Here is a 14,758-nt window from a genome sequence, read left to right on the forward strand (position 1 = left end):
GACATATCTGGTATACCACCAAAAGAACTGCGTTTAGTGTTTGTGTGATGATGTTATAAGACGACTTTCTTTATGCCTGCTTTATAATCCCCTTTTCGAGCGACGTTCTGTACCTCATGGAACTGTATCCTCTTACTAGGTTGTAGTCCCTTAGCCGCAAGCTTTTATGCTGTCCCGTGTGCTAAGGGGTCAGGTCTCCTCAAGCTGTGCTTACAGCTTTTACCTGTCCTCCTCGTAACTTTTTTCTTGTTGCAGAATAAATTTCAATTCAATTCAACATTGTCAATTTGCTCGTCCCAAATACTTGCCTGAAACACGCCGTCCTCTTCGACTGTCCTCTTTGTACAATGTGGTGTTGAGTATGCATGCATGCATGTATGTATGTATGTATGTATGTATGTATGTATGTATGTATGTATGTATGTATGTATGTATGTATGTATGTATGTATGTATGTATGTATGCATGCATGCATGCATGTATGCATGCACTTCCTCTGATGCTTTCACATTCCTTTGAGTAAATGCATACATATGCTTTTAGATCTTCCAAAAACATTTTCAACACCTTGACGTTGCAATGCAATCCTTTATTGCTGCAAATGAATTGTTCAAGGTTTCTAAAATTAAAGAAAACTGTCTTGAGATGTGTCAGAAAATAAATTAGGAAGGCAAATAAAAAGGTTGCGTATATTTCAACATCTGATGTCACTGTTTGGTGACAATGTTCACAACATTTTCTGCTACCTGGAGTTGAGTAGAGGTCTGGGCACTCCCAGTAAAAGTAACAATTATCCTGTTATGCTACATTGAATGGACAGCACGTGAGAAAAGCTTCAAGTGCATTTCGGAAACAACTTATATGCTGCTGGCCGCTTCTTCACGGTCCACTTGTGGACACACAGAGGCCAAAACGTGCAGGTGCCACAAAGTTTTGAAGCAGCTACGCAAAGCTGTTCTCGTTTATTTGCAGAGTAGCGAGCAGGGGTAACCATGGCCACTCCTGGAGTAATCTGCAACAAAGTTTTCAGATTGACATCTTGGACAGGCTGGGCCAAATGGTAAAGAGACACTATGGAGACTCACTAAACTAGTTTATACTCATAAAGTATTCATTTAATTAAGACTCTACTTTCGTGAATATCACAATATGACACTGATCACTATACGAAAAAAAATCAAGGGCAGAGTTCCATTTTACCAATTTTGCACTGAAACATCAGTGGCCATACATCAGAGTGACGTCATGCATTTCAAAGTATAGTATGTTTCGCATTCAGGGAAGTGGAGTGAGTTGGGGCGCAGTAAACATTCTCGTAACTACCCAAGCTCCGTTTTTGGCTCCTTTACAACACAATCTAGTCCACATTAACCAATTAAGAGTTAACTAAGTCGTAGCATGCTGTCAAAATGCATGACTTCACAGTGAGCTGGTGCAAGACCTTTAAAGCAGTGATGCCACCTGTCTTTTATTGAATTTCTTTTGTGGCTTTTTAATAAGCCTCTTCTCAAGGCTTCACTTTATTTCCACTGTAGTGTCTCTTTAAAGTACACTAAAAAGAAATGTTTCATCGGCTTTCACCAGCTAAGACACAACCCGAAAGCTCTATACTCTTAGAATTAACACGTCTTATGATGTAATGTTGTGCCACAACAATAACTGTCATATAGTCTTGTGCACATTTTGATTTTTTTTTTAATGCTGTGAATCGGGTAGGAATATCCTGTCGGGAATGCTACGCCACACTGATACGATGAACACACATGTAACAAACAGGTGAGATGAAGGTGGCACTCCTGAAATAGTGTGCACGATAAAATGAAACCATAATTTATTGCTTTTGCGAGTGTATTCGAACTTCTTGGGAAAAAAGAAGTCAATTACTAGAAAAGAAAATGATGGCCAGACTCCCTCTTTCAAATTTAACATTAAAACCTAACGCTGCTGACATCAGCATGATGTCATGGACTGTGCAAATTTCTGCAAATTTGAGCTGTTGCTATGCCAAATAAGCTGAAAAAAAAATAACGGTTAATAAAAAAATCAGTACATTTCAGTGATTACGCTGCAGGGTCTGTAGTAGCTTCTGAAAAAAAAAAATGGTTTTAAAGGACTTTCAGTCCTGAAAACACATTTCAAGGATTAAAGCACCATGTTGTCTGACTAGAAAAGAAAGCACTATTTTAAAAAACAAGCAAATATTTATTTTATTGCACACCAAACTAAACAATGAAGAAGTGCTCATTGAGCCTTTCTCAAGTAAACCATCATCAGCCACTACAAACAACCCAACCACTAATGGCGTTTTTCACTGGTCGATCTGGAGCGGCCGCCGAAATCCTGGAGCGAGCAGCTCGCAATTCACCAACCCTAATCTGCCAGTGGAGAGCGAAAATGCTCCACGCTGGATCGTACCGGAAGTCTGCGCACACACGTCACAAAAATCGACTTCCGCTCTCCATGTTTCCATGGCCACCAAGATCGCCGACCCCCAGCGAGCGGAAGTGACGTACCTCTCATCCTATTTCCGCCCGAATCCGCGCCTCGGCTGCGGAGCAAGTGAGAGCGATCCGGCGTGGAGCGAGTTGATCCGAATCGACCAGTGAAAAGCGCGAACCCGCTCCAGCTTGACCAGTGAAATTCGGATTCGCAGCCGTGGAGCAAAAAATCCTGCTCCAGATCGACCAGTGAAAAACGCCATAAGATACTAATCGAATCACAGGCTTGCGTGAACCTCCGTCTTCAGATACACAGATAAAATCCACTAAGCTTAGCTGAAAGTAAAATTATAGAATTTTTAAGCACTCTATGAAACTTTCAGTCCTGAAAGGCTTTCAAGGGCTTGAATGTGGCAGTTTCACTTCATATTCAAGGGTGCTCAAGGTTATCAAAGATCACTACGAATGTTGTTCTGGCTCCGAAATCATTTACTGTGAAAGCCTGCTGCTTTCACAGAAACACCACCATGTTGCTTTCTCCTCAAATAATGGCACTACCTTCTCAAGCAACTTTTCTGCAATGCAGACAACATCGTCTTCACCCAATGTCATCGTCCTTCCCCTTACAAATTATGATCCACATTACCTTCAATTGCTTTCAAAGTTAACTTGAAAGCAATTACGTAAGATAGCATTATTCCTGGATGCATGTGGAATTGTATTGAAGCAGTTTAATCATATTTTTGTGGTCAGGTTTTGTAGAAATTGAAACTAATTCGATCTAGATCACTGTGCTGTCACAGACAAAGAGAAGCATTTTTGAAGTGCATTTTAAATAGCAGGAGTTGAGATGAAAATCCAGTATCTAGCATCAGCGTGCCAACCTACCACAGGAGTGTTATACGATGACTTCCTTTTTCTTTATCGTTAAAGGGCACCTCACCAGATTTGGGCACTGAAAACAAGCAAGTGCGGCATGTAAATTAAATGCTGAAAGGCCTTCCAATGAAAAGTCAGTCAGTCAAGTTAGGTCGGTCTGTCATTGTATCTAACTGTTTTCCCACCTACCCAGGTCACCTGGTAAATGATGGTCAAATGGGTAGCGCATCGGGCCGCTGTGCTGAGGTAACAAGGTTCGGAACCAACCACAGGACCAACTTGGGTCACTGCGTAGGTGGCAATGTACGTGCCGCTCTTAAACGAACCTCTTTCACGCCAACATGGGTCACTGTAGATGCAGGACTGGGTTGGTACCGCTGTTCGAAGAGACTTGTAGCAGCACCAGAGACAATGCGCAGAGCTGCTGCCGACGCCGTCCGCGTTTCCCTGTGTTCGCGCCAAACGCGCGCGGTGTCAGTGATCGCAGCCGATGCCTCTGGCCGCGGCTCGGCAGGTTTCGACCAGAGAAGAACTGGACAGTCGTCGAGTTCTCCGATTTGTGCTTACTTGCATAAACACAAGTAAGCACAAAGCTACAACAGGAACTTATATTGAAACGTTGCAAGGTGAGAAGAGGCAGCGACTTCCGACGCTACTTGAGTGTCCAGTTCTTCTCTGGTCAAAATTCACTGAGCCGCCGCCAGAGGCATCGGCTGCAGTCACGGACACTGCTCGCGTTCGGCGCAAATGCGGACGGCGTCGGCAGCAGCTCTGTGCACTGCCTCGTTGGTGCTGCTACAAACTATTTGACACCTACTTAGAGCACTGGGTATGCGCCAGTAGGTGTGTGCGGCTAGTTCAATCAACGTCTGATGCCAACTTGGGTAATTAGGTATGTGCCACGGGGAATGTGCCAATGCTGAAATTTCTCTGATGCTGAGCGGAATCAAACCCACGTCACAAAGGTTCCTCAAAGATAGAAACTCGATGCATTAGCAGGCTGTGCCACAAATGCACTGGGTAGGTGCTGCTTTTCACTGAACACGTTAGCGAGCTGCTTCACGAAGGCACTGAGTATGTGCCACTGAGTGTGCGGCAAGCGAGGGAAAAATTCTCAGTGTTCACAGGCACCGATGCGCCACGCTTCTCGTTTCGGAGGCCACTCGTGGACTTCTCTGCAGCATCTTTCAATGGCACAACACGTTCAGAAAGATGCGCAAGGAGCCTCATTGCAACATGACACGTTTCTCAGCGTACGCATGCACCAATGTGCCATGCATTTTGGATTGCACCCCAGGCTGTGCGGAAGCAGAGCTAGATGGTGCCAAGTGTTGTTAGGGAAGTGCGAAAGAGGAGTCTTGCTGTAGTACACGGCTTATACATAACTTGTTTCGACAGTGGCAATACGTTCCGTGGCTACATTGATTCAATGCTCACGCACTAGTCTCAACAGCTATCGTGAGATGGCTTCTGCTGCAATTTTTAGAGCGCAGCTCTTAAGCGCCTGTTCATGTGGCGAGCGTCGGCAGCGTAACCAAGCGAACGAGCACATCGAAAGATGAAAGCTAACGCAGAGCGCACCATGGGATGAATGGTGCGAGGAGGAAAGCGGAGAGGAGGGTGCACCGCATCCAGGAGGTGAAAGCGGAGAAGGGTATGGTGAAAGGGTGAGGAGGAATGCGGAGTGCCGGCGGAAACCAGGCATGCAGCCAGTGTGGAAACAATGTGCTGGCGTAGGCTTCTGACCCACTGCGCATGCGCTACTTCGTCTGCGCTGCCACTAGAGAATACGCTCCGCACGAACCACGCGTTCCCTTGTTCACACTTTCTTTCTCAACAATGAGCGATGCAACCAGTGAAAATGCTTCGTTTACCGCTGCTGCTAAACAAGCTACACGAGCAGAGACTCAGTGCCGCCGTGGAAAGCACCCTGTCGTTCAGAATCAAATTTTTTGTCATAATATATCGTGAATTCAAAACACCTAAAGAGCTGCGTTCAAAATTTGCATTAGGGAATATCGTAATTGTTGGTAAAATTTTTTTAAACTGCACATACCGATGGGAACGGTCCAGAAAAAAGACTGCACCATCTAAAAAAAAATGCAATTATTAAAAAAACTTTTTTTTTTCTTCAAGACGAGAAGCGTGGTGCACAGGTGCCTTCGAACGCTGAGAATTTTTCCCTCCCTTGCCGCACACTCAGTGGCACATACTCAGTGCATTCATGGAGCAGCTCGCTAAAGCGTTTAGTGAAAAGCAGCACCTACCCAGTGCATTTGTGGCACAGCCTGCTATCTCCAGGACTCTCCCACGAAAGAGGCAAGAAACACCACGTGTAAAATTTAATGGAACATTCGTAAAATCGTATACTATACCAAGCCCAAAGTCGTAACCTTTATGGGAAATTTTGAGAGTTGGTAGGTATGGCATAAACGTAAGCACAGCTTGAAAAGGGCTTAGTTGGTGCAGCTTCATCGTTTAAAGGGCCAGACAACCGCTCAGAACATGAATTGAGAGAACCCCGCTGATGGAAAGATCATCTATCGTATTGGCTTGATAGGGCCCTGTTTTTCTCATTAACCCTTTGCAGTCCGAAACTTTTACCCACTTTCCGGCTGTCCCGGTCCGAAACTATTTTGCCAGTTTATAGCATCGCGATGAAAACCACAAACTGTGGACGAAAAACTCATAGGATATTTATTTTTTCTTCTGCATTCCGCAGGCAACTCCTCTACCAATATTTGAGCAGCGTGTGATACCGCTCAAAGCATTTTTCTGGGTGCAGGCCAGGGTTGTTGCAGCAGGTTTTGCAAAAAAAAAACACAGTTTCCCTCCTGCCTCTGTTTGCTTTTCGATCGCTACAAACAGCACAGTCTTTGCTATTTCGGCCTGGGAGCTTGTACATGAAATGGCTCCTTCCATCTAGCCTTTCCTCGCAATCCTTCCGCACAGACAGGCCCTGTTTTTTGGCTCTAGCCCTCACGTCACCCACCAGCTGTAGGGTGAGGTTGCGGCGGTACTGCAGGTGTCGCTGTTCTTTCTCAGCATGATTCTGCAGCTGTGTGCACCTCAAAATAAAGCCTATTGACAATGGAAACCTCTAGAAGCTTTCACTAAATGCGCCACCGTAAAACGCACGCGATGAAAAAGTGGTCATGCTTATCAGTGAACCGCGCGAACGTGCTGTTCCATGCGCAAGTGAGAACGCTCTGGTATCCAGAAGCCGTGCTGAACAATGTGCTGCACCCTAGTGCAAAGAGAAGTAAACTTCAACAAACAAAGTTTATTTATCTCTCAAGAGATGGCACATCATGTATACAAAGGATGCGCACGAATCGCAGTGAGAAAAACCGCGAAATTTAATCCCCTAACACCCTTGTCGGGCAGTGCCTGACAGCGAACCGCTACGGCCGTGTTGCGTTGTCGAGCCGTGCCCGACAACGGACCGCAAAGGGTTAAACGTGGATTTTTATTTTTTATTCTTCACTAAAAGTCAGCGAAAAATGATCTTTGGCACCCCACGCGGCAAGAATATGAACGTACTTATGAGGTCTACCACGTGACTTTCTACTAGTGTACGTGGTTACTGGTCTTTCTATTAATATTGAAATGTAGATTCTATTTTTTTCTAACTTACAATGTGCAGGTAAGCCTTCGTTTGTAGTGCGCAGAAAAGTAGCGCTGCCTTCGCCTTCGATGAGTTGGTCTGGCTTGTATATCAACAGAATAACGAAACCGGGGGCCAGCTAGCCATGACGTAGGCGTGTACTTGGGAAAAAACGCGGTACAACTATAAGAAAGGTCTGTACAACAACGCAAACTTATTGTACCAGTCTATTTACCTTTAAAAGTGGTTGGAAAGGTGACAATATAGGTGGTTAACTACAGTTGCACTCCCTCCAGTGAAAGCAGGATGATGGGCGACTTTCACAATTTTCGAGGCGGGCTATCGGCATCGCTATCACTTCTCAGCGTTGATGGAGGAGGGACTCATTTTTTTAGAGGCTGCTCAGATCGAAAAATTCTGCTTAGAAAATATCCGCGCGCTTTTGGAAGTAACCGCTGCAGGTGTAAACACTACTGAGGGTGAGCTTTTCGTTGCGCCATAAAAAACTGGGTCCATAAAAATCAGTTGTCAGTTCCTTTAAGAAAGTCGTTTGAAAATATGACGTGTCAGTCAAGTTTTTAGCAGCGCACAAGTTCAGGTTCTTTACACAAAAGTGAACCAAACAAAGAAAGAAGGAGTGGATGATAGGTCTTGTGGTGTTAAATATACACAAATTTGTCCCCTGTGATGAGAGAGTTGTGTATCAGATACCACTCTCGTGCAATCGGACTCGGTTGGACAAAGAAGTCAGCGCTGAAACGAGAGGCTCGGGGAGCATAGATACGCTGTCAGCCTAGTTAATGCACCGAACAACTTGGCTGCGCATTGCATGACAATGATTTATTGGCATCCTCTTTGAAACGGAGTGGTGACAAATAGTCACCTAGCCTGCTTGGTTTAATCAGGTATACTGTACACGTATTTCATTCTAGCATTCTATACATCTCCACAACCTTTTCTTTTTCCTAACGACTTTTATATCTGCCTGATATCGCTACCTATGCCTGTAACGGATCCGGTCATATCAATTTCTTCCCTGCTTTTCTTCCACCAATACTGCAAATGTCTCTTGCTTATCTCGACAGCTGACCAGTTCATGCTTCCGTCCACTTTAAATCCAAACCCCTCTGGAAGGTGTATGTTACCTTCAGGTCTCACTGGGTGAATCCCTTCACAATCCATTAGGATGCGCTGAGTGGTTTCCAGATTTTTGCTGCAGCATACACATGCCTCATCTTGTTGCGAATATTTGCTCCGGTATGTTTTAGGCAACCTGCTCGAGCCTCCAATAGCAAGGCACTGCCCTTTGTGTTACAGTGGTGATTTCCCTTCTAATTTCTTTCTTCCCATTCTTGCAAATCTCCATGGTCTTTTTTGTGTCCATTCTTCGCATCCAATTCGCTGTTTCTGTTTCTCTCAGCTTTCTTTCTGATAACTCCTCTTTCTGATGACTCCTGGTTGTCTAAATATTTACATTTTCAATTACTCTGTATTTGGTTGCCAACTTTCTTGACCTCTTCCTCCATTCTGTGCCCAAGCTTTTCAGGTACAGATACTTGTGCACTTTAGGCGCCCATTTATATTGATCCATGTTCCCGAGTCTCTCTTCAAAACTAATTTTCCTCTGCACAAGCTGAGGTTGTGCACCATCTTTTGACAGAACGGAAGTTCTGCCCAGAAGCAAGAAAAAAAGTGGCAAGAGAGATAAGGGAAGCATTTTCCATGGTTGTAGCTGGTGCAGAAGCTTGCATAAGTGAGCCGTCAGTGTCACTCTTTTACCTTCAAATCCAACTCTCATTCCTTTTTATGACTCAAATGAGTCATAGTGCGTCAGATCTATGCTTTCATCTTCCTTCTGTCTCCTTCTTTTGCGATTTGTGTATGCAAACTGCAGCTGCTGATAGCAGCTACGAATTCTTTCTCTTTGAATAAAACTTAAGTTGACAGTTTGCACTTCATTGTTGCATGTTCCTTGTTTTCCACTAACTTCGAGTGTCACCGTGCCTGCCACAGCGCAATAGAACGATGAAGATATGGCATACTCAGTGATGCCCTAGGAATTTAGATTGAGCTCCACTGTACCTGCGTTCTGCACCTCTGCTCTTCAAGACATAGCTCCCAAGGCACCGTTTTAAATTAAGCTCGCCTCTCATGACGTCACGTAAATGAGCAAATGTCATTGGCTGGGAAATTTAAAGAAATTCTTACGAATTCGACAGCGCTGTATCTGCCACTGCATTTTTAGGTTGTCGCCAACTGTAAATTGGTCGACTGCACTTCTTGGGTAGCAAAAACGTCAGCCTCTCCCCGAGTTGAGGCTTTGTAAAATTGAAAAGTAGATGAGTGGCTACGTTGCCTTTAGAATGTTGCACCAGCTCTGTGTTATCACACACTTTGACAGCATCTATCTAAGGTTAAATAATTGATTGTCAACAAAAAGAAAACACTACAATGCATTGGGATGTAAAAGATGACTCTATATGGCAAGCTTTGGTGACATTTCCTGAACCACAACGGCTGAAGTACATAAATTTCTCTCAGATGTCTGATGCCACAATGAATTCAGCAGAGCTTCTGTTTAGGTGCAAAATTCAGGCAAGGGGTGACTAACCCTCACCTATTAACTAATAATCTCTCCCTTAAAAGTAAATAGTTTGGGATAAATACTCTTGCAGTCTAAACTGGCTTGAGGTTTCTTCTGAATGTTTCTTTTAGAAAAGGTGCTATAACCTCAGGCAACACATTATTCACTATGTCAACTTGCACTGGAGTGACCTTGTTGCATATGTTGTATTTTCATTATACCAGTCCTCCCCGCAATGCCTCTGAGCAAATAAATAAATAAATAAATATAGTGTGCTGCAATGTTTTAAATGCACTGTGATGCTCTACCCATCAGGCCGGATGCCTACATTTCAGGGGGCAGCAGCACTTGTGCAGATGAGGTTGTGCAAGCATACAGAACAGTAGAAGATGGGCCTGTTGAACCAATTCTATGTTCAAGCATTTCAATTTAGTTTGCTTTTATTTCCTTGCAACCATTCACGCACGTGTTCCAATATGTTGCCTACAACAGAAAAAAGCTGGATTCCCCATAATACTCAGCTGTTTCGATTCAAAGCAAAAGCTTTCCTTTCATATTTGAAATGTCAAATATTCTCACCACATCCATCAACCCAACCGAACTACATACTATGGCAAACAGTGCGAAAACGGTAATATGATGAAGGGAACAGACGACACGGGCGCCGTTTTCGCACTGTTTGCCATAGTGTGTCGTTGTACCCACAAGCCCGGCTAGCAACCATTTTGCCAAACGAACTCACCTGGCAGGCCGGCTGCGTTTTAACTAGAAGATGTACTCCGTCAGCGCTCAGCATGTTCAGGGCGCAGGCTCTGCACAAGAGAACTGACAATAAGTCACACATTAAACTGCAAAGTTTCACTGCTGAAACCTGCAAATAAGGTGTCACAGGTCATAGGCAGCCACATATGATTATGCTCCCGTGCTAGCCACTATATCCTTGCCCCATTTGTTGCCCTGTCTACGGTGCATGCTACATTGCGAGGAACTAGGCCCCATTTTAGGCATTTTTCAACGCACACTATCAGCTGCGAACTCGCACCCGCTGTGCCCTATGCTACCTCTTAGCAACTCTGCGCAGTGCATAGGAAGCAAAGGGCTTTGCCAGCTAACCAGAAGAAGGGCTACTCCACTGTACAGCTCTGACAGCCTCCTGCATGATGCCGACTGAATGGAAGCATCACGGAACGATTAGTAGCCCACAACGGGTGAGCCCGCCTCCATTATCTGGAACACATAGCCGACTCGTTACCGATTGGCTGACGGGAGCCTTAGCCTTCGCTGTGTGGAGCTGATCAGGTGGAATGTAGCGTCCACGTTTGGGGTAACCTTGCCACGTTGACTACTCATATTGCAATCCGGGTCGTCACTTTTCTCTCGCACAGGTTATAGGTGGCATCCAAACTGCACCCAGTAGGTTTTGGCTCCTTCACACAATGAAAACACATTTGAATAAGACAGAAAGTGAATGGAAATTAATGAAGAAAATTAATCGTGCATGTGTGGGCTGTGGCTTTGCGTAGTCACGAGTGTACAAAGCGTCATGGAATGTCAGGAATGGATGTACAGGAGCTTTCCAAGTCTGTAGAGTTCTGTCAAAGCACTGCAAGTGCGAATATCTTACATGCTCTCCGGGACTGCGGCTTGATGTATGCATAAAAACTGACGTGAGAACATCGTACCTCAAAGGTCAAGTTTTAGAATACTGTGGTCGTCATACCTCGCGATCAGAAAGGCGGAACACATGGTTAACAAGCTGAAATGCATCGCAACCGCAGTGCTCAATAAGAAGAGTTTTTCGTGTATGTCAAACCCGGTGGTGTCGAAAAGGAACTGTCAGGAAGCACATGACAAACCAGCCAAGAATGGGCTCGCATTCTGGCTGTGTAGTACACACTGCTCTGACATCCAGGTAGTTTGCATACAAGCCTTGATGTGTCGTCTCAGAAGATGGCGACGATGAAGTTCACGCGCTAGTTGCACTGGCGATTGGGCATGAGTGCGCCTCAGACGGCGAACGCTTGTCAGTGCTTCGTCCAACGCTGCGGTTGCGATGTTCCTTACTCTTTGTATTTAATAAACCACCTGTAACCACCAACGGCTGTGCAAACGCAACAAGCCTGAAATAGCAAAGCCACTTGCACTGCTTGTACTAAATTGTCTTGTTTTGTGGGTATGCATGCAAACGCTCCGGCATGCATGACAATCGCAGCGTATAGGAAACAGCGGCGTTTAAAAAAGGCCAGAAAACGAACTGTCCCGTTGCTAAAGACATCACACTGACCCAAGTGGTGACGTTGGGCGCTGTTCGGGCGCGCAGCTCCTTGATGAGGTTAGCCAGAGCTTCGGGGTTCGCGCCAGTCTCGCACAGTTTGACGCACAGCGCCAGCGACTGCGCGTCCAGGCCTGTGTTCAGCAGCTGGGACATTTCCAGCAGCACTGCACGAACAGATTTGACGCACGTTGTTTACTTCCGTTGTACTGGAAAGAAAGCGCACGGCCAGTAAGAGAGAAACCTGTACGAACCATCGAAAGTTTCCTTGAGAGCATTCCGTCGATCATCACCACTGGGTGCCGCCATCTTTCACGTCTTTTAATCGGCAGCCAAGTCATGCCAAGTCCGAGTTGCGTTTTCTTCGCATTTAGATCTTGTTTATTTGTTTAAAACGCCATTATAAGAGTTCTACTGAAGGCAACCCTTATTGAAACTTTTGTTCAAGGTTTAAAGTTATTTTATATATTAAATATTTGCTGCATAAACGTTATCTCAACCGAAAACGAAACTCTGCACTACTAGAATGAGCCATTGCGAGTCGTTTGCGGCTTAGCCAATCAAGCCGCCTTTGATTGGCTCTTTTATTTAAAGACGGCAAACGTGATTGGCTGCTTCAAAAGAGTAATCTGCAGCGGCTTACCCGCGCCACCGGCGATGCCGCGGTGCCTTTAAATTCCCGGGACGGTGCGATGGCTGGCGATGGCGCGTGGCGGGGACAACAATAGATACGCCGAAGCACGTCGGGTCGGTTCACTCGTGTTGAACTAGTCAAACTGTGATAGGGCTTCGTTTTACCCGACCCATCACAATTACGGTTGTGGTCGAAGACTACCTCTGAGGCCGTCAACACCGTCCCACGAAGACGCCTCATCCTTGTCACTGAAAACATGCGCCTTTCTGCGGCAACGACTTCTTGACATTCGTTGCCCGCTTCGCGAGTCCGGTTTCGCTGTGCATCGTCGAAGCACAACAAGGAGTCTGGGGATATTGGAAAGACTGCAGCGTGTTCGGGGAACAGTGCCAATGAACGATTTTAATAAGCAGTCTTCCGTGCGGTAAGTTCTTTGACCTTCCATTGAAGTTCAGCCGCGGTTGTCACGTACCGTGTTGATACGGTGTATTCTTTGTTTTTCTGGAAAGCAAGGCATTTACACTGGGAAACATTCGTGTGGAGCCGCCGCTGACGAGTTACATTGCACATAATTTAGCAGACTCCTATGTAGTTTTTTTATTGATGCAGCAAACTAATCATGTCGCGGCTCGGATTCCTCCCCTCCCCCACCAATCCTATCGTCACCTTTGCACTAGAGATCACAGTACTTCGAGTTTTTTGTTTTCATAAATGGCGTTTTGGACTTGCACGTTCCCTAGATTACTGTTATGGGCAGTGGCGTGGCCAGGGGGTGGCACACCGTGAACGTGCTCCCCTCCGAAAAAATTTCTGGCTACGTCACTGGTTCGGTGCAACTACACGCGCGAAGCAACTTCCCGGATGTTCCGACGCAAGCGCGCTCCCTGATCTGCAATCACAGTGGGCTGGAAGCTAATCTTATTTCGACACAACCGCTCTGCAAAAACCACAGTGCTACAGGAAAGAAAAATATACACAAAAAATATAAAAAAATAAAGCGTGAACCCAAGGCATACGAACGAGAGTAGTCGCTTGCACTCACGGGGTTTATTTATTTATTATAGGCCCGAAGGCACTACAGAAAAGAGTGGTATGGTTACAAACGTGTGCAGTGAAATAACAGATAAAGCATTACAAGGCATTTTCCGAGGCAATCTTGAATCGTTCTGCATCTGCATGACAGCAATGAAGGAGGGAAGGTGGTTTCATTCTTTGCTTGTTCTTGGTACGAAAGAATCATGATATAAGTTAGTGTGACACGATGGCAAGCTCACTTTGACGCGGTGATCGGTTCTAGCTGAAACGTAGCAAGGCGGTCGAAAAAGAGCTTCACTACTTGATTGTTGTGGTAGATTTTATGAAGAAGATTCAGGTGGGAGCATTTGTGGTGGAGGGAAAGGTGCGGTAAGTTTAATGTTCTTTTCATGGACGTGACGCTGGAACGACGGGAGTAGTTAGACAGGATGAAACGCGCGGCGCGATTCTGAACTGCGTCGAGGGCAATAATGAGAGATGTTTGACTGGGGTCCCATATGGGGCATGCGTACTCTAATTTTGAGCGGACGAGGGTTTTGTTAAGCATTAACTTAACGGGAGATGGTACAGTGGAAAAATGTTGGACACAAATAACCAAGCATGCGGTTCGCGTTGCTAGTCACATGTTCAATATGAGTGTCCCAGAACAGATTAGACGTGATGTAAATGCCGAGATGTTTATAACGGTTAGCGAGGGGTAAAGAAAAATTGTTAAGGAAATAAGTAGGCATACTTGAGTTGAAAAACACCTCGATATATGCATGCTTTTACATTTACTTGGGTTAAGTGTCATAAGCCAATTAGTGCACCAATCACAGACCATGTTGAGGTCACATTGAACTTGGAGGGAATCTGTATTGTTAGTAATCTTTTTGTAGATTACACAGTCATCTGCGAAGAGCCAGATAGCTGAAGTGGAAACACAGGAAGAAAGGTCGTTAATGTAAATTTAAAAGAGCAAAGGACTGAGATCTGACCCTTGCGGGACGTCAGATGTTACTGCAGTAGGGACAGAAGAGAAGTTATTAGCTGTCGCATACTGGGCGCCGTTAGACAGAAATTGTTTTATCCATGCTAAGTTTGAAGATGAGCAAATCATGCGAAACCAAATCAAAAGCTTTTGCGAAATCAATGAATATACAATCTGTTTCAAATCCCAGGTCCGCATTAATGAACAGGCCGTTAGTAAAAGATGGCAATTGTTTCGCATGAAAACGTTTTTCGGTACCCGTGTTGGGAATTACTGAAAAACTATTAGACTCAAGGAAATCTATAAGGTGCGAGTATATTATGGGCTCTAATATTTCGA

General features: G+C 45.1%; 2 protein-coding genes across 3 annotated transcripts in view; one reads left to right on the plus strand and one right to left on the minus strand.

Moving 5' to 3' along the window:
* Window positions 1-926: 926 nt before the first annotated feature.
* LOC119432986 (mitotic-spindle organizing protein 1) lies at window positions 927-12,117 on the minus strand. 2 transcript variants are annotated; one of them, XM_037700125.2, is made up of 4 exons: window positions 12,035-12,117; window positions 11,793-11,947; window positions 10,251-10,320; window positions 927-1,012 (listed from the first exon to the last, which is right to left on the minus strand). In XM_037700125.2, exons 1-3 carry the CDS (start codon window positions 12,087-12,089, stop codon window positions 10,291-10,293), a joined length of 240 nt encoding a protein of 79 aa, XP_037556053.1. In that variant the 5' UTR covers window positions 12,090-12,117; the 3' UTR covers window positions 927-1,012; window positions 10,251-10,290. The 2 variants fall into 2 exon arrangements, with proteins under 2 accessions (XP_037556053.1, XP_049514526.1); XM_049658569.1 differs by lacking the exon at window positions 927-1,012 and adding an exon at window positions 2,703-3,393.
* Window positions 12,118-12,477: 360 nt separating this feature from the next.
* LOC119432458 (protein aurora borealis) overlaps window positions 12,478-14,758 on the plus strand; it is an 85,570-nt gene continuing 83,289 nt past the window's right edge. The window contains exon 1 of the mRNA XM_049658242.1: window positions 12,478-12,838. Within this exon, the coding sequence (XP_049514199.1) occupies window positions 12,807-12,838 (32 nt within the window). The 5' untranslated portion in view covers window positions 12,478-12,806. The remainder of the gene's footprint in view (window positions 12,839-14,758) is intronic.

This window comes from Dermacentor silvarum, chromosome 11 (assembly GCF_013339745.2).
Source record: "Dermacentor silvarum isolate Dsil-2018 chromosome 11, BIME_Dsil_1.4, whole genome shotgun sequence".
NCBI lineage: Eukaryota > Metazoa > Arthropoda > Arachnida > Ixodida > Ixodidae > Dermacentor > Dermacentor silvarum.